The sequence below is a fragment of the Elgaria multicarinata genome, chromosome 21, assembly GCF_023053635.1.
Source record: "Elgaria multicarinata webbii isolate HBS135686 ecotype San Diego chromosome 21, rElgMul1.1.pri, whole genome shotgun sequence".
NCBI lineage: Eukaryota > Metazoa > Chordata > Lepidosauria > Squamata > Anguidae > Elgaria > Elgaria multicarinata.
In genome coordinates this window covers 5,353,614-5,377,535 of record NC_086191.1, presented here as the reverse complement: position 1 = coordinate 5,377,535, position 23,922 = coordinate 5,353,614, and the positions used below count along the sequence as shown (strand labels likewise).

At 51.3% G+C, this 23,922-nt stretch overlaps 1 protein-coding gene across 2 annotated transcripts in view; it reads right to left on the bottom strand.

Moving 5' to 3' along the window:
* Nucleotides 1-1,649: 1,649 nt before the first annotated feature.
* Nucleotides 1,650-23,922, bottom strand: part of ARNT (aryl hydrocarbon receptor nuclear translocator) — a 50,602-nt gene continuing 28,329 nt past the window's right edge. For both annotated transcript variants that reach the window (XM_063146079.1, XM_063146080.1), the window contains 12 exons: nt 23,291-23,367; nt 20,790-20,924; nt 19,690-19,764; nt 18,021-18,172; nt 16,374-16,484; nt 14,670-14,745; nt 12,274-12,397; nt 10,378-10,477; nt 8,300-8,465; nt 6,526-6,670; nt 4,732-4,883; nt 1,650-3,758 (listed from right to left, as the gene is read on the bottom strand). In XM_063146079.1, the coding sequence (XP_063002149.1) occupies nt 3,669-3,758; nt 4,732-4,883; nt 6,526-6,670; nt 8,300-8,465; nt 10,378-10,477; nt 12,274-12,397; nt 14,670-14,745; nt 16,374-16,484; nt 18,021-18,172; nt 19,690-19,764; nt 20,790-20,924; nt 23,291-23,367 (1,403 nt within the window). In that variant the 3' untranslated portion in view covers nt 1,650-3,668. The remainder of the gene's footprint in view (nt 3,759-4,731; nt 4,884-6,525; nt 6,671-8,299; nt 8,466-10,377; nt 10,478-12,273; nt 12,398-14,669; nt 14,746-16,373; nt 16,485-18,020; nt 18,173-19,689; nt 19,765-20,789; nt 20,925-23,290; nt 23,368-23,922) is intronic.

The window sequence follows — 23,922 nt, the reverse complement described above, 5'->3', positions numbered from 1 at the left end:
GTATTTTGTACAGAAGACGTTATATGCCTCAGTAAAATCTTTGCTGAAAAAAGCTATACGTGTCATGAGTATATTTTCTTCCTGACGGGACAGTGCTCAGAAACCAAGGAGAATAATCAATTATTATTATTATATTATTATTATTATTATTATTTATTTATATAGCACCCTCAATGTACATTGATGGTGCTATATAAACGCTGAAGCTGCCGTGTTGCTGCTTAATCTCTGCTAAATCAATTCCTGACAGACGCAACCCCCATTCTCTCTCTCACACGCACACAATGGAGAGGCCTTCCAGGAGGAGACTTGCACGAATTCGGATTTTCCTCTCGGTCAATGCATCAGGTATTGCCGATTTGCCCTTGAGGATCTATCATGCCATGTCAAGTCAGCCAACGTGGCGGGCTGGGAAACGGTTTTCTGCCCCAATCAAGTACCTTAAAAGGAGAAAAAAGCAGCACGCGCGCTTACATTGATCAACTTTCCAAATTCTTTCTACTATAATGAGGGCGAGAAACTTAAAAAATAAATAAAATCCACACACCTGGAAACCCATCCTAAGTTCTCAGCTGAAAGGGCTGTGTGTGGTTTCTGTGGACTTAAGTAGCCGCAAATTTAAAAGCATCAGAAGTGAAGAGCTGGCCAGCATTTCTACTTGTTCGGGGTGTGAATGAAATTGGAAACTTGATTTAAACCAGTGGCTTAAAATCAACCCTTTCCCTTGGTGGTTTGTAAATTTTGCTTAGTACTGATTCAAAGCCGCTTCATCCAAGCCTTTGCCAACCTGCAAAGTTGTGCAAATTTCTGGCATGCTGAAACGAATAGACGTGTGTGTGTGTGTGTGTGTCCCCACCGGGCTCAGACTCTTTGCTTCATTTGTGGGTTTCCACGTTGGGGGAAATCTAGAGGCACATTCAGGCACCGTTTAAAACCGGCAAGGAGCCTGCTTGGTGGATGAAGAAAAATCCAGATGACAGGGGACCGTTTGCTCCAGTGGCCCAGCTTCTACATGCCTGGAGAAAGCGGAGAGAGACAGAGAATTCTGTACATGGATTTCTCTCTCTCTCTTTCTCTCATACAATACTAGAACTTAATTTAACAGCTGGGTTGGACTTTCAGGGCTGACAAAAGAACACCCTCCTTCGAACAGAGAGTTATTAAGTTATAGAATTCGCTGCTACCGGTCTGCGTCCAGATTACAGGGTTTTAAAAGGGAATCGTACCGATTCACGGAAGGTATGCATTCCGTCAAAGGCTATGAGTCACACAGACGGATAAAGAAACCCAGGACCCCACTGGATTCCAGATGTTGGAGAGCACCAGTAGAGGAGCCCTTCTGGGGGGGGGGGGTTTGAGGTTGTAGGTAGTGCCACCCTGCCCCACCTGGCACCCTCCAGATGTGTTTGGACTGCAAGTCCCATCATCCCAGCCGACTGCTGCCCTGGCCTGTTAACAGAGCCTTCTCACAAAACACAGCCCAGCTGGTGTCTGGTCGGGATCCTGACATCGTAGGCCAAAAAAATTGAAAGCACACCTCAAGCCTGAAACGCTCCCTCTCTCTAAAACCCTCCGCTGGAATTCAAGAAGTTAGGCCCTCATAATTAACCCTCTGCAGGCTTCGCGGTTTACCAAAAATAATTAAAAAATTAAAAATTGCATATAATTTATTTTGCATAATTGGTTCCACTTCTACAAGTCATGGCAAAGGACCGATGTCAAAGCACAAGAAAGGCTTCTGAGTTTTCCCACGCACACGCCAGCCTTTTTGGTCACAAGGCCTAGAAACTTGGCTTGCTTTTTAATTTAAAAAGTAGATTCCCCACCCACCCGCCCACCCACCCCGGATGCTGAATTTGCACTCAATTACTAAAACATCAACATTTTTCTTTTTAAAGTGGCAGCATATCACATATCAGGAGTCCGGGAAGATTTCATGCTTTGGCAACGTCTGAGTTTCGCAAGGAAGAAACGAGAATCCCTGGTGTGGCATTTTTTTTTTTTAATCCTAACAGGAGGGCCTTTTTTCCTTCTTGGAAAAGTTGGCATTGCAGCGCATCGGTAAAAGGTTCATATCGCACATGTCACGGTTGGAATACTGGGTTGGGGATCTTCTTCGCTTTTCAAAGCCTCTCCCACCCTAGAGGCCTTCAAGAGGCAGCTGGACAACCCTCTGTCAGGGATGCTTTAGGGTGGATTCCTGCATTGAGCAGGGGGTTGGACTCGATGGCCTTGTAGGCCCCTTCCAACTCTGCTATTCTATGGTTCTTCTCCCAACAGGGGTGGAACACAGTGATTTCCAAAGGAAGGCGGCAGCCAATCGCAAGAATTCAGCTTCACGCAACTGACTTCCCCATACGCTCAGGTTGATCAAGCGCGCGTGTCTCCAAAATGAAATTTATACTCCCTCATCTTGACTCCTCGTTCTCTTCCTTAATCCCCCTAGTAGTGGTTCGGGAGGAGGGGCGTTTCCACGAGGCTGGAGAGAAGTATCTTTTTATCCCATGTTGGAAGGAAAAACAGTAACGCACACCACAGATCAAACTCTGTTGTGTGCGTGTGCGTGTATATAAACGCACCTTTTCCACGCATCATTTCACGTCGGACGGTGACTAACAGTAAGGAAGTCCACGGGGACGCAGCGGTTCTCAGCAACACAAATGCTTTGCGTTAAATCCCGCATTTTATGGCTTGGAAGTGACCCCCGTCCTGCCTTGCCCTGAAGCGCATACGAGAAAAATGCAGGCAGGGAAGCCGCCCAGGCCCCGCTATAATCGCACAGCTCACAGAACAGGCAACGGCGTCTCGACGAAGCGGCCGCCAGCAAAACGTGGGCGGCTGGAACCACGTTTCCGTGGGAAACCCGGAAATAAAGCAACAGTCTCTTTCTTCTTTGGGAGACTTTCTCCAGACCATGCCACGTCTGCTTTTTCCTGGTCCGTCCCAACCAGGGCCTGCTCCTCTTCTCGGTGGCCATCCCACGGCGTGGCCTTCTTGCTGTTCCCAGCAAAGCGCCCCCCAGCCCACAACCGTATCTCATTAACACTGCTCGAGGGAATTCTGTGCAGGAGTGAGAAAAGTGTGCAGCTAAGAGTTCCTACACGCGGCCGTGTTCGCGGGTGACAAATCTACGCAAGGGTGAACATCACTGGGCTACAAATTCTGCCCCCGTTTCCTGACAGGTATAAACAAGAATACATTTTTTTAATATATATGTATATATATATATATGTATAAAAGGTTATGGCATAGAAGTGTGGCGTTTTGTTTTTTTAAAAAATCCACCTGCGGAACTCGTAAAAATCCCTGATGATCCCCTCCCGAGGATCTCCACTCGCATCTGGCACGGGGAACACACACACATCCCCCCTGCGATGGCTTTTAGCTCAGGCTTCGTGCCCTCGAAAAATCCAACTGCTTCCGTAGCAGGTTGAGCGGGGCCGTGGAATCTCTGCCCACGCTGGGAGCAAGGCGGCCTCCGTTCGCAAAACCTCAGCAGGCGTTCCTGCTTCCTGACAGTAGGAAGACTTTGGCAGTCTTTGAAAGAAGGTGGGAGACAGAGAGAGAGAGAGACAGAGAGACAGACAGACAGACACAGACAGACCCCCGGCTGCTCTTTCTGTTCCACGTAGCTAAACGTCGACGTCCGCACGGGCCGCTTTACGCTCTTATTCCGAGAAGGGAGGGAACATGTTCAACTCCGGGAATTCTTCATTGTTGTAGTTTGTCCCCTGTTCTCCCAACATTGACAACATATCCTATAAACCCAAAAACAGACACGTATTTAAAAACGAGACGGTTGTTCCCAAGGGGGGGGGGGGGGACAGGACATTGACTGTATATTCTAGGAGCTACGAAAATATCCTTCGGTTTAAAGGCCGCGACGGGCAAACGGGAGCCCTTTGGCTTGCAGCTCTTAGCCAGCATAGCCAAGGGCGAGGGATGGTGGGTGTTGTAGGCCAGCATGCCACAAGTCGTCCACATCCGGCTGAAGGAAAGAGTTAAGCTGCTCCTAAATTTGCTCACACTTCCAGAACCACAGAAATAAAGCAGGAAAGGCACCTGCTTGGACTTCTGTAATGAATAAAAATAATGTAGACAGCGACAGCACTGCACAACCACGCTTGTGGTGTCGCCTCTCTGCACCCACTCTTGGTCTTTCTCAGCCGTGCAAAGATCTCCGCCTCCCCAAAACAACTCTTTTCTGCCAGCCCCCTTCTGCTGGGAACCCCTTCCCCGAACACACGTGCAGAATCTTCCTTCCTTGCTTCAAAGGAAAGGAACCTCTCGTGCAAGCACGGAGTCATTACTGACTCTTGGAGCTTTCGCTGACGTTTTCTTGGCAGGCCTCATAGCGGGGTGGTTCGCCGTTGCCTTCCCCGGCCATTATTACCTTTCCCCCAGCTAGCTGGGTACTCCTTTTACCGACCTCGGGAGGATGGAAGGCTGAGTCGACCCGAGCCGGCTGCCTGAAACCAGCTTCCGCTGGGATCGAACTCAGGCCGTGGGGAGAGTTTCAGCTGCAGAAACTGCTGCTTTACCACTCTGTGCCACACCTCAAAACCTACAACCCTCCTTTACCGCACTCCCAGTCACGCACGGCGGCACGCAAGGCAGGAGACCGTGCGGAGTGGACTAAAAACGAGGTTCCAACCGCCGAGTCAATAGCCTGTCTTTAAAACGGGACCGTGAGGAACGGCCCCCAGGTTGCCGAGAAGGGGGAAAACTTACCGGGAAGACTTCTGCCTGGTTTGGCTGTTGCTGGACGTGGGACTCCCCAGGGCTGGGCCCGTGGTGCTGCCCCTGCCACTGTGGCCAAACGCCGACGCCCTCGGCGGTCCGTGCCTGGAACGGGGCCGGGGTCTGCCCACTCTCTCCAGCTGCTTTAAAAGAAACGGCGCCGTGAGCGTCCGGGTAGGGTGGCTTGCTGCCGTTCAGCTGCGACCCCTCGCGGCCCGGCCGGAAGCTGGCGGAGAGAACCGCCCCTCCCATTTGGGGCTGTGGTCTCCACAATCCACTTAACCATCGCCACCTGACGCTCAAGGTCTGCTCCTTACAAGGGACGGAGTTTCGTCCACAGTACCCCCGTTTTGGGCAAGCTGGCCGAGACCAGATGCTATATATACCGGAGGTGTTGCATCTCTCTCAGACTGAGGCAAAATACTGTTTTGGAGACGCTCCCGAGGGGTTGGCAGCGAAAGGGGCGTGGCCAAATGCAAAAGGGGGAGGGCCCAAAAAGCCAGACGATTTCAGCTCAAAGCTCTTCCTTGCTGCCAGTAATAAGACCCTAGGAGGGGACATCCCAACCTTTTAGAATGGCTCCGCAGAGATGTGCAAAAGCCAAAAGAACAGCAAACGATTGGTGGTCAGAGGAAAGGGGGTGTGGCCACCTAGGGAAATCCGACTGGCTGGACTGGGAAAGCGCGCAGGCCGGATTCGGCCCACGGGCCGGAGGTTCATTACCCCTGACGTATACGCTGTGTATGTTAAGGACAGCCTCGCTGGACCCGAGCAAAGATCGGTATAAGCCACTACCCTCTTTCTGACAGGTGCCTCTGGGAATCCCCCCGAGCAAGGCAGGAAGACGACAATCCTCCTCCACCTGCAGCATCAAGCACTCGGAGCTAGACTGCCCCTGAACATGGAAGTGCCATCTCTAACTATCATGGTTCATAAGAACCCAGGAAGAGGCCCCGCTGGATCCAATGAAGATGCTTCCACAGTATCATAGAATAGTAGAGCTGGAAGGGGCCTACAAGGCCATCGAGTCCAACCCCCTGCTCAGTGCAGGAATCCACCCTAAAGCATCCCTGACAGGTGGTTGTCCAGCTGCCTCTAGTGCGGGAGAGCCCACCACCTCCCTAGGTCACTGGTTCCATTGTCGTACCGCTCTAACAGTCAGGAAGTTTTTCCTGATGTCCAGCCGGAATCTGGCTTCCTATCACTTGAGCCCGTTATTCCGTGTCCTGCACTTTGGGAGGATCGAGAAGAGATCCTGGCCCTCCTCTGTGGGACCACCTTTTAAGTATTTGAAGAGTGCTCTCATGTCTCCCCTCCATCTTCTCTTCTCCAGGCTAAACATGCCCAGTTCTTCCAGTCTCTCCTCACAGGGCTTTGTTTCCAGACCCCTGGGTTGCCCTGTTTACCGTGGTGACAACCCAGGCCAGGCCTGAAGGCAACACCCATCCTCCCTTTTTGTCCCAGCCTTTCCACCTGGTACTGGCATGCTGCCTTTATACATGGGAAGGGGCGTGGCTCCAGAGGGCCCGTGTTCTGCGTGCAGAACGTCCCGGGTTCAAGAGACCGGAAAGAGCCCTGCTTGAAATCCCGGGGAGCCGCTGCTGCCAGACCGTGTCGACAATACTGGACTACAGGGACCGAGGCTCCTGCTCCCACGCCGTTTCCGCCCAGCAACTCTGTGCTTAGCGAAGCAGAGGCAGAGGCAACGTTCCGCGTGTTGCACACGCCGGTTTCACTGTGCCGGGATTCTCATTCGGGACTCCAAGTCGGGCAGAGGGGACTTACTGAAGTTGGCGTTCCGACTGGCGAGGCTCGGGTAGGCGCCGGCGGCGGGCGCTGCCGTGGGACCGGGGGTCGACATGGGGCTGAAGGAGGAGGGGGCGGCCTGGAAGGAGCCCAGGGCAAAGGAGGGGCCCCGGGTCTTGGCGGCCTGCAGGGGGAAAGCATGGGAAGGAAAAAAGAGACGGATAAACGCAGCCTGCGTGCGTCGGGGGAGCGGCGTAGGCTCCCGGGCTAACAGCAAAGAGGTTGGACGAATTGGCAAAAGGGCTGCCCAAATTCCGCGCCAAGAAAAGCCGGGCTGAACCCGTCGGCATATCAAAAAGCAGAACGTGCGTTGGTACCACGAAAAGGCAGGAAAATAAACCCGATTTATTTGGGACCCGCCACAACCCAATTAGCGAGGCCTGGGGTTTCAGAGGACTCTTTATCAGCCCAAACTCAAAACACAATTTTATCTATCTATAGCTGTATCTATCAATCAATAAAATTGAGTATCAATGGGGAAAATTAAAATTTTTCAAAGGGAATAGTCCCAAATCCTGCCTACAGTTTAAGGGTAAAATCCAATGTAAATGCTGCTTAGAGAAGACCCATCGAAACAAATGGGACTCTTCTTTGAAGACTGAAGGGGAGACATGATAGCACTCTTCAAGTCCTTGATGTTGTGATGGCCACCAACTTCTATGGCTTTAAAAATTGGTTAGACCAATTCCTGGAAGAGGAGAAGGCTATCCATGGCGACTAGCCCGGATGGTTGTGTGCTACTTCCAGTATCCGAAGCAATAAGCCTGTGTGCACCAGTTGCTGGGGAACATGGGTGGGAGGGTGCTGTTGCACCGTGTCCTGCTTTGCTGCTCTCTGGTCGGAAGCTGGTTGGCCACTGTGTGAACAGAATGCTAGACTAGATGGGCCCTTGGTCTGATCCAGCAGGGCACTTAAGTTTTTAACAAGTTCCATTCATTTCAATGAGTCTACTCTATGTCGCACTTCCATTGGATTTTACCCTCGCTCTCAAAAGTAGTGATGGGAGAAACGCCGTGCAAGTTACACAAAAGAACCCCCAGGTAAAATTATTATTATTATTCACATTTATATACCGCCCCATAGCCAAAGTGTCGCGTAGTGACTAGTGTGTTGGACTGGGAGTCGGGAGATCTGGGTTCTAGTCCCCACTCAGCCAAGGAAATCCAGTGGGTGACTCTGAGCCCGTCGCAGACTCTCAGCCCAACCGACCTCACAGGGTTGTTGTTGTGAGGATCAGATGGAGAGGGGGATAAAATGGAGAGGAGGAGGAGGAGGATTATGTAGGCTGCCTTGGGTTCCTTGGAAGAAAAAAAGGCGGGATATAAATGCAATAATAAATAAAAATAAATAAATAAAGCTCTCTGGGCGGTTTACAAAGATTAAAACACTGAACGTTAAAACCGATATACAAACTTTAAAACAATAAAAAGCATAAAAACAGATTAGATAATATCCATTTAAAAGAAAGACACGACAGGTAATGCTCTACTGCTTTTGACTGTAGCGCAACGACCTCTCTTTAGCAACCAAAGTCCCATTTATTATTATTATTGTAAACCACCCAGAGAGCTTCGGCTATTGGGCGGTATAGAAATGCAATAAATAAATAAATAAATTTATATCCTGCCTTTTTTCCTGCAAGGAACCTTTGTCACTATTTGGAACAAAACCGACTCAAGCCCACCTACTTCGGCGGGCGAGGGAAGGAACAGGAAGGAGGGGCTTGTGGGGCAAAGCCAGGAGAGGACGTTACCTGGGCCGTGAAAGAGGGCCGCGTTCCGGATGCCCAGGTGGTCCCGGGGACCTGATCCGGGTTGGAGTGGCGAGAGATCTGGGCCAGGACCTGCCCTGCTGAGGCCGAGTGCGTCGAGGGCTGCTGTTGCCGGATAACGTTCACGGGAGGCCCCATGGCGCTGCTCCTGCAAAAGACGAGGAAGGGGGCCACGTTAAGGAGGTGCGGGGAGGGGGGGCTGACCGGCACGTGAAAAGCAAAGGCGCGCCTGCTTTTTGCAGGGCAGGGCCCAACTGGCAAGCAACCTCAGCCGACGAATCGTCCGAGGAGGTTTTTTTTTAAAGACCAGATTTGCGTGAGGATACGGATAATGCTTTCGAGAAGAACACTTTTGTTTTTTGGTGGGGGGACGTGCGTGGGTTGCGACAGGGACCGTCTAAGGAGAGACGTTCCTTCGCGTGCGAAAAGGAGGGGAGGAGGACGCCTGGTCTCAGATGGCCGGCCTGCCGCCGGCTGTATACAGCTACGTTTCAAAAATTAAAATAAAATAAAATAAAATAAAACGCTGCAAAAAAAATCGCCAGCTTTCTAATAGAGCCAAAGGTTTTAAATCGATTAATCAAGAATGGCATAATCTTATATATGTTGAGATAGAGAAAGAACTCCTACGACTCCCACGATTCCCTAGCCAGCATGGCTGACTGGGGAACGCAGGGAATTGTAGTCTTTTTTTTTTTTGTATACATAGTTGTAGGACTTTTTTTGGTATAAACATTCATAGGAAGGCTATCAACGGCTACTAGCCGTGATGGCTATGGGCTACCTCCAGTATCCGAGGCAGTAAGCCTGTGTGCACCAGTTGCTGGGGAACATGGGCAGGAGGGTGCTGTTGCACCATGTCCTGCCTTGTTGATCCCTGGCCGATGGTTGGTTGGCCACTGTAAGAACAGGTTCGTAGTTTGGGGGTACTCTTAGACTCATTTCTGTCGTTGGAGGCTCAGGTGGCCGCCACGGCTCGGAATGCCTTTGACCATCTTCGGTTGGTTCGCCAACTACGGCCTCTCCTGGACAGGGATAGCTTGGCAGGCATTGGTAACCTCAAGGCTGGATTACTGCAATGCGCTCTATGTGGGGCTGCCCTTGACGCTGCTCCGGAAGCTGGAGCTAGTGCAGAATGCTGCAGCTCAGCTGTTGTCTGGAGCGGCCCCTTTCCAGCATGTAACTCTTCTGCTGAGGGAACTCTACTGGCTGCCTATTCGCTACCGGGCCAGGTTTAAGGTTCTTGTACTTGTGTACAAAGCCCTAAACAACTTGGGACCAGGATACCTGAGAGAGCGCCTTCTCCCTTACCAACCTGCCCGGTCACTGAGGTCATCCGAGGGCCTGCTCCTGGTGGTTCCACCTAGATCCATCCTCCTATTAGAGTCCACCAAGGGAAGAGCCTTTAGCGTGGTGGCCCCCCTCCTGTGGAATTCCCTGCCTCTGGAGGTCAGGCAGGCTCCGACCTTGTACTCCTTTCGGCACCTCCTGAAAACATCTTTATTCCAAGAAGCCTTTCTTTAACATGCAGCCTTGGGTTTCTGATTTTTGCTTCTTTTTAAATTTTGTTTTAACTGTTTTATTCTGTTTTTATTTTCATTTTACCTTGCACACCGCTCCGAAATTTTTCAATGGGGAGTGGTATATAAATATTCTAAATAAATAAATAAATAAATAAACAAACAGAGCGCTGGAGTAGATGGACCCTGGGTCTGATCCAGCAGGGCTCTTCTGACGTCCTTAGGATTGTGCCCAAAATGTCACAGCCCTATAAGAAGGGCTTCACAGTGACCCTGTAAAAGCGTACATTAAAACCATACATGAAGCAAGCCTTGATCTGCAGTTCACCTGAAACCCTGAGTTACTTGACTTCGGGGCGGCGGTTGATAGGCTTCAGAAATAAAATGACACGAATCCCATCACGCACGGCCACACCCTCGACCTTTGGGACGCAAACTAAGCCCTCGATAACCAGGGGAGGGGGCAAAGACATGCAGGTGTAAGGCAAGTGGAGCCCAACGGCCGGAGCAGAGGAGAAACGCGAAGAATTCGGGCATCACCTGAAGTTCTCAGCAGGGCGCGAAGCGACGAAGGCGTTTCCCTGGGAGAAGAGGGACTGGTTGGCAGGCACGGAGCTGGCAGGCATGGCTTTCGTCTGGTCTGCAAGAGAGAGAGATGCGCGGGGTCAGCTCTCGCTGCCAACGGCTTTCGGGAATCCCGCTCGGAAGCGGGAGGCGGGTTCTGGCCTGTGAAAGAGACGCTGCAAATATTCCAGAGTGAAGCGTCTCGGCAAGTGATGCATCGCTTTTCCGAGGTCAGAGTCTTTGCCCATCTAACCAGGTATTGTTTGAATGGCAGCGGCTCTCCAAGGCCCCTGGGCAGCGGCTCTACCCGTACATGATCCTCCTCCTTGTCTCAATTTTATCCTCACAATTTCGTTCTTGTATATGTGCTGATCTAGTTCTCCACTCACGAGTTCCTAATGTATGTTAATGTGATTTTTATCTTTATATTCCATTTGTGTTCATTATTTTTATTTTACTTCCAATTTTCCATTTTTAATTTATTAATTTTAGCTTATCTTTTTACTAGTTTTGATTCTGTTGAATTGTGATGGCATACCGCTTTAAGCAATAAAGATTTCATTCATTATCTTCACAACAATAACCCTGTGAGGTAGGCTGGGCTGAGAGTCCACAACCAGCCCAAAGTCACCCAGTTGGTTTCTATGGCTGAGTGGGGACTAGAACCCAGATCTCCCGACCCCCAGTCCAACACTTTAGCCACTACACCACACTGGCTCTTCAAGTCCTTGCAAGGTTGTCACACAGAGGAGGACCAGGATCTCTTCTCAATCCTCCCAGAGTGCAGGACACGGAATCATGGGCTCAAGTGACAGGAAACCAGATTCCGGCTGGACGTCAGGAAAAACGTCCTGACTGTTAGAGCGGTACGACAATGGAACCAGTGACCTAGGGAGGTGGTGGGCTCTCCCACACTAGAGGCCTTCAAGAGGCAGCTGGAAAACCATCTGTCAGGGATGCTTTAGGGTGGATTCCTGCACTGAACAGGGGGTTGGACTTGATGGCCTTAGAGGCCCCTTCCGACTCTACTATTCTACGATTCCATGATCAGGAAAAACTTCCTGACTGTTAGAGCAGTACGACAATGGAGCCCATGACCTAGGGAGGTGGTGGGCTCTCCCACCCATTTGTCAGGTATGCTTGAAGGTGGATTCCTGCATTGAGCAGGGGGTTGGACTCGATGGCCTTAGAGGCCCCTTCCCACACTGGTTCTGTGATTCTAGGTTGCGTCAACGAGCGGACAGCAGAGCACGTCACACGCCTGACAATGTCCGAAACCCAGATTGAGCAGATTTCACAAATTCTGTAAATCCCCGCTGTGTGATGTTGTTTCTCCCTCTGTCCGCGAGAAATCTAAGCCCGACCCAACGGAATCAGGTGACTGGGATACGTTAAGGGAGCTGTAAAGAGGGCGTGCAAGCCCTGAAACTTCCGCCCACAGTTCCTGGAAAGCTCGCTGGGCAACTCCTCAGGCTTTAGTGATTTGTGGTAGGCAAGCGTACACAGTCTGCAAAACTCACTCGAAGCCAGGATTTTACGTCCTGGACTGCAGCCAATCCTCGGTTTCGGTATTTGGGCGCAGCACGGTCAAAACAAGCAACCGTCGGGCGTGCCGCAGGGGGCAAAGGTTTTCCCGAGACACGGTGCGTGCGTTCCCAAGTTTACCTCCGGATTCCTAAGGCTGAGAAACCCGTGACCATCGACACCCGTGTTGAATCCCATGGACACACAGTGCAATTTCTAACATTATTACACTAAAGCCATTGGGCTTCTGATTCTAGCCAATGTCACAAAGGCTCTAGAGAAGGGCTCCTGCCCCGTCCCCTCGCCCACTCCCCTACTGCCCCCCCACCCGCCCCCCCTGAGCCCAACCTGCGCTGATGCCGCTGTAGATTTCGCTGAAGCGAGGGTCCCGTTCCTGACCGAACAAGGTCTCGGTCTTCTCCAGAGGTTTGCTGTGCTCTGGGCCAGTGGTGCTCCCCAGTTGAACAGCGGCCTGGAAAGAGACGAAACACGCAAACGTTATGCTCCACGCGCACAAGCCCGGTTTGCGACGTCTGAATTTGAGCCGCGTCCCACCTGCCAAAAATGGCGCTCAAGGCAGCTAATAATAATAATGCGCAGTTAAAACAAACAAACAAACAGATTCTTAATTAAAACGCAACGTAAAGGCAGATCCAGAAAAGGACGAAGATAACAGACAGCACCCAACTGATCAAAAACCCTTTACAGCACCAGGCCAGCTCACATGCCAAAGGTCTGCTGAAATAAAAGGCCTTTTTTGCCTGCAGGCAGAAGCGCAGCAGAGAGAAAGCCAAGCCGGCCTCCCTTGGCAAGGAGTGCTAAAGCCGGGGAGCAGCCACCAAGAAGGCCCTGTCTTACACCCCCACTAAATGCACTTGCGACGGTGGTGGGACTAAGCTTAAAACCTGAGCAGACTCATATCTGAACTAGATATTAGCTATTGCACAGCGCACAGTACAGAAATAAAAAGACGTATCCTGAGCTCTATACCTATTCTGAAGGTAAAGGTATTTCGTTTCACACCACTGCAATTCGAAAACTTGAGGAATGAGCAAAACCCATGAATGATGCCCCCCCTCCCTCTCCCACTTTCTCTGGCATCAATAAATAGATTTATTTGCTATCCTTATATCCCTGTAGAGATCCGAGTTCGAGTCCCCACTCAGCCGTGGAAGCCCACGGGGTGACTTTGAGCCAGTCACAGGCTCTCAGCCCAGCCTACCTCACAGGGTGGTTGTTGTGAGGATAAAATGGAGAGGAGGAGGATTATGTATGCCACCTTGGGTTCCTTGGAGGAAAAAAGGTGGGATCTAAACAAAATAAATAAATAAATAAATAAATAAGCTCTCTGGGCAGCCTATGAGTAAAATGGATAGCCTTCCCCTCCAGGAATTTATCCAACCCCATTTAAAGCCATCCCAATTGGTAGCTATCACCACATCTTGTGGCAGTGAGTTCCACAGTTTAACTCCGCGCTGTGTGAAGAAGTCCTTCCTCTGATTGGTCCTGAATCTCCTACCAATCAGTTTCATGGGATGTCTTCACAACCACCTTCAAGGGAGGTTAGGCTGAGAGATGGGATCTCCCTGCTGACCTCCGCAACCCGGCAGGGATTTGAACCCAAGATGCGCACGGTCTAAACCTAACACCCTGCCTGCTACAGCACATTGGGTTAAGTTAAGATGTACCGGGGGTGTGTGGGTAGGGACAGAGATCCTCAAAGATCATCACCCAAAGATTCCGGGGTGTTTTCAGTTGCGATGGATACTGAACATGGGGGCAGGAGAGAAGTCACGTAGAGAGAGACGTTTTCCCAGTCGTGTGATACTAGAACTCAAGGGTCACGCCAAAGCACACGGGGGAAAGAAAGCAGGACGTTGGAGGTGATCGACTCTCTGGTCTGAGTTCTCAGATGAGTCTACCAGCAACGCTTCGAAGTGATGGCTATTTATTTATTTATTTAAAACACTTGTATCCCGCCCTACATCATTAAGATCTCAGAGCGGCGTACAGATAAAAGCATACAGTATAAAACAATAAAAACGCACAGTTAAAAACAAATTAAACCATGAACCAAGTTAAAACAATATATAATTTAAAAGCAGTAAAAGCAGTTAAAACAATGTGCCAGTGAGTTGAACCATCAACGGCTTTGTTAAAAAGCCGTGTTTTTACTTGCCGTCGAAATGCAGTCAATGTTGGCGCTAATCGGGCCTCCAAGGGGAGGGCGTTCCACAGTCAGGGGGCCACCACAGAGAAGGCCCTCTCCTTTGTCCCAACATAGTGTATACGTTGCATTGGTGGGATGCGGAGAAGGGCTCCTCCTACAGATCTGAGGTCTCGGGCAGGCATATATAAGGAGAGGCGCTCTCTCAAGTATCGAGGTCCCAAGCCGTTTAGGGCTTTAAACGTCATTACCAACACCTTGAATTCCGACCGGAAGCGTAGAGGCAGCCAGTGCAGTTCCTTTAAGACCGGTGTTATGTGGCCTCTATAAGATGTCCCTGCCAGCAGTCTAGCTGCTGCATTTTGCACTAGCTGCAACTTCCGCGTCGTCTTCAAGGGCAGCCCCACGTAGAGTGCATTGCAGTAGTCTAATCGGGAAGTTGCCAGTGCATGCTCTACTGTGGCTAGGTCGTCCCTAGCTAAACATTCCACGAACCTACAGGAGAAGTTGGGCCCAACCTCTGTGAGGTGGACTACCTCGCCCCGCAAGGCAGCTGTTGAAGCCTCCGTCAATTTACCTGCGTGTGGTCGTAGCTAGCCAAGGTCTCCCTGCCGGGGACCACGTCATGATCCGTCGGCGGTGCCGGCTGCTGCCTAGAAGACAAACCGTCGGTCAGTGAAGAGCGCTGGCCGGAGGCAGGAAAGGATTGGCTGAGCGACCGCTGACTTTTTTATGATTACCTTTGTTTTGTGTATAACGCCAATTTGCTAAGACAAAATAAACTATGATTGATTGATGATTATTACCCAATCTGCCCCAAAGCCATCAAGGCGGCATACCAGAAGAATTTAGAACATTAAAAATCATAGAACCGTAAGAACATTAAAAATGGTCATGTTTTAGAAGGCGACGTTGAAAAGAGGCAGCTTTACGCCCAAGAGAATTGGGGGAGAGCGTGCCTTAAGTTTAGAAAGTGATGAGTAGATCTGGGTTCTAGTCCCCACTTGGCCACGGAAACCCACTGGGTGACCTTGGGCCAGTCACAGACTCTCAGCCCAGCCTACCTCACAGGGCTGTTGTTGCGAGGATAAAACGGAGAGGAGGAGGAGGATTATGTATGCCGCCTTGGGTTCCTCGGAGGAAAAAAGGCGGGATATAAATGTAATATATATACATTTATATTATAAATATTATAATTTATAAGCCCAATTCAAGACGCTGGTTTTAACCTATAAAGCCTTACATGGCTTGGGACCGCAATACCTGATGGAATGCCTCTCCCGACATGAACTTACCCGTACACTGCGCTCAACATCTAAGGTCCTCCTCTGAGTGTCTACTCCGAGGGAAGCTCGGAGGAAGGCAGCAAGGGAGAGGGCCTTCTCAGTGGTGGCCCCCCGACTGTGGAATGATCTCCCCGATGAGGCTCGCCTGGTGCCAACGTTGTTATCTTTTCGGCACCAGGTCAAGACTTTTCTCTTCTCCCAGGCATTTTAACAGCATTTAACAACGTTAAGTTTGTTTTTAATGCACCCCAGAACTGTTGTTTTTAAATGGATACTGTTGTTTTTATACTGTTTTTTATGTTTTCGATGGTTTTTAAATTTTGTAGACTTTTAATGTTTACTATTTTTAATTGTTGCAAACCGCCCAGAGAGCTTCGGCTGTGGGGCGGTATATAAATATAATAAAATAAATAAATAATAAATAAAATTATTATTTATTGCATTTATATACCACCCCATAGCTAGAGCTCTCTGGGCGGTTTACAAAGATTAAAACACGGAACGTGTTTAAATTTAAAACCATAAAAAGCACAAAAAACAGATTCCATGTATTCCGGGTCAATTAAAAACTCAACATATGGTGTTAAATGCCCGGGAGAAAAGTCTTGACCTGGCGCCGAAAAGAGAACAACGTTGGCGGCAGGCGGGCCTCGTCGGGGAGATCATTCCACAGTCAGGGGGCCACCACTGAAAAGGCCCTTTCCCTTGTTGCCATCCTCCAAGCTTCCCTTGGAGTAGGCACTCAGTGGAGGACCTTAGATGTAGAGAGTAGCGTACGGGGAAGTTCACGTCAGGAAAGGCATTCTGTCAGGTAATGTGGTCTCAAGCCGTGTAAGGCTTTATGGGTTAAAACCATGAGTTCAGACCCTCTCCTCAGACCCAATAACCTCGGTGCTCCAGGCCACAGAAGAACGCCTACAGAGCAAAGAGCTCAAAGGTGATCTGTGTCGGGCGCTTTATAACGCCACCCCCCCCCCCCAAACCCGGATTCTTACCTCGCCGTAAGCTGCGCAGGGCCCATCTCCAAAGGCAGGCTGACGTTCGGGCCCAGCTGGGGCCTCTGCATCGAGTTGGACACGGCGGGCCGCGGTTCCTGGCTGGCGTTCCTGGAGGGGCGTTGGGAAGGGAGCCAGTCAGGCTCAACACCGCCAGCCGCCGCGTCCAAATTAGGCAGGTCAGTTTGCTTTCTAACTGCCTCCCCCCTCCCCGCCCCCCGGGGAATCGGGGCTCACACGCCGGCCCACGGAAGTCAAAGGAAACTAGCTTGGGCCAAAAGACCGGGTCTCTCCCTCCCTTGGTTTTGCTGCCAGCACACCTCTCCTTCATGAGGACTAGCGGGCTTGGAAGCACGGCAGCACAGAGGTCGGGATTAAGGCGTTTATCTCCCCTGACATGAGCAGAGACGGCTGCCTAAAGCCAAAAATAGTTTAGCCCCATAAATATAGGCGAGGATGCTCCAGATCGCACAGGCCTTCAAACTAAGCGGGTGACCCAGGCCGAGTTCTTTGGCCCGGGGATGAAACAGGCAGGCTGGGCTACTCAAGCTTTCAAAGAGCCTGTTCACTCTGTCGCGGCTTCCTTTATCACACAGGGAACCTTGGGAGTCCTAGTCCCGTGATGGAGCCGGGCTGACCAAGCAAACTCCGGCCCTCAAAACCTTCAGGCAGGGATGAAGAGGGAAAGGCACCGTACCAGGGCAACGCTAGAGGAGGCAAACTCCGGCGCTCAAAAAAAAAGAGAGAAGAGAACTTGATTGGGCTCAGTGCATTTCGGAGAGTTAATTCTCTAAGAAACATTTTAAATGCTCTGAAAAGCAGCGAGTGCGAGCGACTGGAGGAAGGAATCATTGCCGAATTGTTGAATAATTATATACAGCTCCTGAAGGAGGAGACACCTCTGAAACGCACCGAGCACCATACATTTCGCTGCTTTGTTTGAGCACCGGAGTTCGCCTCCTCTTTCGTCGCCATGAAAGCTTCGGCCACAGGAAACGTGGGCAGCTTTCAGGTCCCACAGGACTCTGCTGCTGGTCCAATTTAGACAATCTGCCTCCTCGCTGGAGTCCAAACTCCCAGACTCTCTTGTTTGCCCAGCTGAATGGGATTTGCTGGTGGTGGAGGAAAGCTCATCCACAAAGCGGAATTCAAATCCGGGCCCGTGCAACATTCAGTTTTGATCTGAAGCTGATATATGGAAATGGGATGGACGCGTGTGTGTGTGTGTTTGCATACCCTGAGGAGAAGACGTCGTAGAGAACTCCGCTCACTTTTACACACTTACGGTACAGGAGCCCTTCCCAAGGAACACCCAGGCTGCGTGAGGAAATGACATCCCGTGACAATATGGGCGAAGGCCAGGGATATGTCTGCTTCCCGACTGGCTAGAGAATACCATCGCCGCCCCGCCCCGTTTTTCCCGTGTTCCCTGACATCACAGCAGCTTGGCCAATCGCAAACAAGGGAGGCAGAGGCTGAACCGAGCAGGCGCTTGACTCAGACAACCTGCCTCATCATTTCAGCGAGGTGGGTGGGCGGGTTCAGGGTTGTTTCAGAAGGAGATGGCAAAGCCCTGCTGCTCTTTCGGAAGGGAGGGAGGGAGTGGGCGCGGCTGCGGCTGGGCGAGAGCCGGACCCGAGTACGTACTTCACGTTGGTGTTGGTACAGATGATGTACTCGATCTCATCCGAGTACGGATTCTGGAAGGTGAAGGAGCTAGTCCGCATCCAGAGCCATTCTCGGTTCTTGGACCGGAAACGGAACATGACTGACAGGACCTGGCCTTTTAACTTCACCACCTGGAAAAACGGTTTGGAAGGCCGTCAACAGACGCAGCGGAGAAAAGGCGAACTTGGAATTTGCCACCATTGCCGGATCTCCCCCATGTGCTGGAGGAGTCGGGGCTGAGCGTGACACCCGGGGCTTAAATTATTGGGGGTTGAGGAGGGGGGAATGAGCCTCGTGTGGCGCAGAGCAGTAAAGCAGCAGTTTCTGCAGCTGAAACTCTCTCCACGGCCTGAGTTCGATCCCAGCGGAAGCTGGTTTCAGGCAGCCGGCTCGGGTCGACTCAGCCTTCCACCCTCCCGAGGTCAGTAAAATGAGTACCCAGTTATGTGGGGGAAAGGTAATAACGGCCGGGGAAGGCAACGGCAAACCACCCCGCTATAAGGCCTGCCAAGAAAACGTCAGCGAACGCTGGCGTCCCTCCAAGAGTCAGGAATGACTCAGTGCTTGCACGAGAGGTTCCTTTCCTTTTCCTGGGGGGGGGGGGGGCAGGCGAAGAGACCCTTAACAAAACCCCACCTCAGTTCAGACGACACGTTTCTCAGCGGTGGTTCCAGAACTCCACGGCGGAGTTTTTACACCACCGTTGAAAGATGTGTTGTCGGGAGGGAAAACCCCACCCCACAGTGGAAGCTTTTTTGGAAAACACTCCACACAGAATATCCATGCTTTGCAGAGGAGCGTTCCTGCCCAACCGTTGTGTGGAGGGCTCCGTGGAGTTCCCCGTTGTGCTGAGTTGACTTTTCCCACCGGCTACAGAGCTCCCTGGCAAGAGCGGCGAAAGGAGCGAGTGCCGCTCTAGGAGAGCCGCCGGGATTGGGTTTTTTCGCAGCAATGGCTGATGGGATACCATCGGCAGGACCCGGGGAGGAGAGAAGGCGGAGGAACTGCCAATCGAACGTCACGATGGATTCTACTCAACTCCACGGTCGCCCGCAGTCACGCAACGGTGGAGTCAGAACATGTTGTGCGGGGAGAAGCGTCCCCTAAAAACTCAACCGTTGAGTGGAGTTTTCACACTGCCTTGACTAATGTGTTGTCTGAACTGAGCCACTGGCTCTGGCTAATCTTAACCGTCCCCCCTCCTTCTACAGCTTTCTAAATAACAGCCCCCTCTCTGCCCTCCTGTAATGTCAGTCCTCGCTGCCACGGCTCCTCGTTGCCTTTTGAGGCAGCCAGTGCCAGGGGACCGGACCGGGGGTGGGGAGCCCGCATTTCCTAGCAAGGCCCTTCTATTTGCATTCCCTGCGTGTCGCTTTAAGGGGGTGGAATGGTGATGTGGGGTGGAATGCGGCGGCGTGAACCTCTTGAAATCTGCCCCCTCTCCCCCGCCCCTCTTGAAGCAACGCCGAACGTTTCGCTCCGGACCTTGGGAGCAGGGGGAAACGTGGGCGGAAGGGACGGAAAAGCAGATTGATTTGACGAGTTCAAAAGCCGGCCGTGGTTACGTCACCCTGCCAAGGTCGTGCAAGGCGCGGTGCGGATGGGGCCCACGGCCCTGACGGTTGATCAAACGGGGTGGGTGGGTTACCTGCTGGAAGCTGTCCCTCAACAGCTGGTGGTCTTCAGGGTGGCAGAACTCCACGATATCCTTTCCCAAGAGATCCTAACACGGGAGACAGGCACAAAATAAAACTGGGTTTGAGTGAGTGGCAGCCCCTGACATGCCACGGATCCGTCCAACTTCCAGTTGGTTGAGTGGCTCAGCGTAAGCGGGAGCCTCTCCCTTCCCCTCTCTGATACGCACGAGGGTTCTGGCACCTTGTCCAATACTGTACTATTTATATTATACATTTACAACACCTTCCATCCTGTCCTTTGGACAAAAAGGTAAGTTTTAAAAAATACGACCGTTCGTGCCCGCAGGATGGCGATCTAAAAGGCATGACAGGGAGAGGAACGGGGATGGCGAGGGAGGAGGGGTTGCAAAAAACAGCAGGAGACGGAAGTTGGAGCTCAATACTTAAAAGTCAAGTCTGCGCGCTTACAGAGCGAATTTGTTTATTTTATTCTGTGCCCAAACGATCCAAACTCTGCAGCAAGGAGAACTGGGGATCCCGCGCCCTGAATTAGACGGGGCGCGTCTGTTTTCGTTCGTCTCTGTGAAGGTTTGAGGCCTACAGAGGCTAGGTAATGAAGTCAGGCCTTAGAGGCCTGGGGTGGGGTTGTTGGGAGGGGGCATCCCTGAGAGATGGAGATTCGTTTCCCAGTTATCGAGGTTGAAACAGTACTTTCTGTTTAGGGGGAAGAGGGTATCAAAAGAGAGGCGAGAGCCAGCCAGTCAGTCAGAGAGAGAGAGAGAGAGAGCAGAAAAAGATGAGAGCATGAGAAAGAAGCAGCTGGAAGAGCCTAAGTGCAGCTAGGGTAAAAGAGCTTTTGTTTTTCAACTTGGGAAAATGGGGACTCTTGGGGAGGCAGGAGACCCTTAAATAGCTGCTCAAGGAGCATAAAACATAGAAGGAACCCTGATAGTCTCGTTTTTGCATACACGCGTCCTGCTGTTTCCCTCAATGGCTGCTGGCCTCGGCGGCTGTGAGAAGTGTCAAGGAGCTACCCCAGGAAGTTAAAAGGAAGCGAGGGAGAAACAAGGAAGCAGTCGCTTTTTGGCCGGCAGGCTCCGGCTTCCCCTACCTGCGGCTGGTAGCCGACCGTAGCCACGCAGCGGTGGTCCACGAAAGTGAAGATGCCCTCGGTGTTGTGGCGGGAGATGAACTCGGTCGGCTGGCACAAGGTGTTCATGTCTGCACAGCTGGGCGAGCTCGTGACCTGCAGGGTGGGGAAATGCCAGCGCGTTAGGGAGAGGCAAAAGCGATGGGGCCCCTTCCCCTAAAAGAAAAAAAGAAAGAAGCTGGGGGAGGCAACGGTCCCCTTAGGAAGAGACGGCAGCTTTGGTGGCGGAGCTCCTGCACCACATGCAGAAGGTCCCAGAGTCAGTCCTGCTAAGAAAAGGGACCCGGTGATGGGAAATATCTTTTCTGTGCCTGAAAACCTGAAAAGTGTCTACCTGTTGGGTTTGACGGTTCTATAGGTTAGAGAGGGCCTCCTACTTCCCTAAGCAGCCTCCCTCAATCGGGTGCCCGCCACATGGTTTGGACCACAACGCCCATCAGCCTCAGCCAGCAGGGAGAATGGTCGGGAATCCTGGGAGTTGTCCTTCAAAGCGTCGAGAGGGCACCAGGTCGGAGAACGCCGCTCCTACCCTTAAAAAAAACTCCACCCAACGAGCGAAAGGCGCAAATTATGTCAAAGAGCACGAGAGGTGGGTGTTCTCGAGGGCCTGAAACGGCTTTAACGAGCCCGACGCGTTCCGGAAAGGCATTTCCGCTCCGCAGGGGACGCCGCTCTTTCTCCGTGTATTGACTCAAGCAGCGCGGAACAGAGGGAGTTATCAGGAAGACTTTTCAAAACACACGTACAGGAAGACGGCTGACCCCGAACGAAGGACGTGTCTTTCCGAAACGTGTCGGGGCTCATTGAAGCCTTGTCAGGCAACTGAGAAGAAGAGCGTCTCTCCTGTTGTTGTTTTTTGACGTTGTTCTTAGCCCTGAGGTAGCCTCGTGTGGCACAGAGTGGTAAAGCAGCAGTTTCTGCAGCCGAAACTCTCCCCACGGCCTGAGTTCGATCCCAGCGGAAGCTGGTTTCAGGCAGCCGGCTCGGGTCGACTCAGCCTTCCATCCTCCCGAGGTCGGTAAAATGAGGACCCAGTTAGCTGGGGGAAAGGGAATCACGGCCGGGGAAGGCAACGGCAAACCACCCCGCTATAAGGCCTGCCAAGAAAACGTCAGCGAAAGCTGGCGTCCCTCCAAGAGTCAGTAATGACTCAGTGCCTGCACGAGAGGTTCCTTTCCTTTCCTCTTAGCCCTGACGTTTGCTGACAGCTAAAGCAAGGGGGCTAACGGGAGCAGAAATACCCAGAGGCAGGCCGCAGTCACACACACGTACACAGGGCAGAAGGAACCCCCAACTGGCGTTCCCCATCTTTTTCGTTCTCTGCAAATCTCTCTCCTTTACAGGCAGTTTTGCCTAGGAACTTATTTTAACCTTCTTTTTTCCCCCATTTCTTCTCCTAGGTTTTACAATGTATGTTTTAAACTTTGTAAGACTGACTCGAGGCCTAGTATTGGGCAAAAAGTGGGATACAAAGAAATATATAATAATAATAATAATAATAATAATAATAATAATAATAATAATAATAATAATAATAATAATAATAGGAGCTGGGAAGGGCAGGGACTGGGAAAACGCCCTGTTCCACATCACCTGTCTGCCATCTCACCCAGTGGCCTTTAGCGAACAATGGTCATAGAACCGTGGAAAAGTAGAGTTGGAAGGGGCCTCTAAGGCCATCGAGTCCAACCTCCTGCTCAGGAATCCACCCTAAAGCATCCCTGACAGAGGGTTGTCCAGCTGCCTCTTGAAGGCCTCTAGGGTGGGAGAGCCCATGACCTCCCTAGGTAACTGGTTCCATTGTCGTACTGCTCTAACAGTCAGGAGGTTTTTCCTGATCATAGAACCATAGAATAGCAGAGTTGGAAGGGGCCTATAAGGCCATCGAGTCCAACCCCCTGCTCAACGCAGGAATCCACCCTAAAGCATCCCTGACAGATGGTTGTCCAGCTGCCTCTTGAAGGCCTCTAGTGTGGGAGAGCCCACAACCTCACCAGGCAACTGATTCCACTGTCGCACTGCTGTAACAGTCAGGAAGTTTTTCCTGATGTTCAGCCGGAATCTGGCTTCCTGTCACTTGAGCCTGTTATTCTGTGTCCTGCACTCTGGGAGGATCAAGAAGAGATCCTGGCCCTCCTCTGTGTGACAACCTTTTAAGTATTTGAAGAGTGCTCTCATGTCTCCCCTCAATCTTCTCTTCCCCAGGCTAAACATGCCCAGTTCTTTCAGCCTCTCTTCATAGGGCTTTGTTTCCAGACCCCTGATCTTCCTGGTTGCCCTCCTCTGAACACGCTCCAGCTTGTCTCCCAGCCTCGGTCGCTCCTTCCCCAGTGCAAACGGGGATCATGACTCCAGGCCTACTTCCCGGGTGCTCCTAAGGACCCCTGAGCGAAGCTACACAGGGCGCTTGTGGCTGCCCAGTGTCCCGGCTGTTCCAAAGGTGAAGCGCACAGCTCACTTACCTGCAGCCTGCCAATGGCCACGAGGCAAAATTTGCTTCCCTGGCCGGTGTCCGGGTCGTCATCCGGCAGCGACACCCCTGGGACACAAGAGGGAGGCGTTGAACTCAGAGCCCAAACGACGCTCTTCCGAGCTGGTTGTATTTCAGGTTTTAGCGGCTTTTAAAGGCAACCGTTGAGGTTGCGCCTGGCCGCGACAATGGACTGGATGAGGGCTAGTAAACTGAAGCTCAATCCAGACAAGATTGAGACGCTGTTACTGGGTAGTTCTGCTGACCGCACGGAGGGCGCTTAAGCTGTTCTGGAGGGGGCTGCACTCCCCCCGAAGGAGCAGGTTCATAGCTTAGGGGTTCTCCTAAGAACAGTGGTTCTCAACCTTCCTAATGCCGCGACCCTTTAATACAGTTCCTCATGTTGTGGTGACCCCCAACCATAAAAAAAAATTCGTTGCTACTTCATAACTGTAATTTTGCAACTGTTATGAATCGTAATGTAAATATCTGATATGCAGGATGTATTTTCATTGTTACAAATTGAACATAATTAAAGCATAGTGATCACAAAAACAATATGTAATTATATATTGTGAAATATTTATTTCTAATTACAAATAAATGAAATGTCTCGGTTCCTAA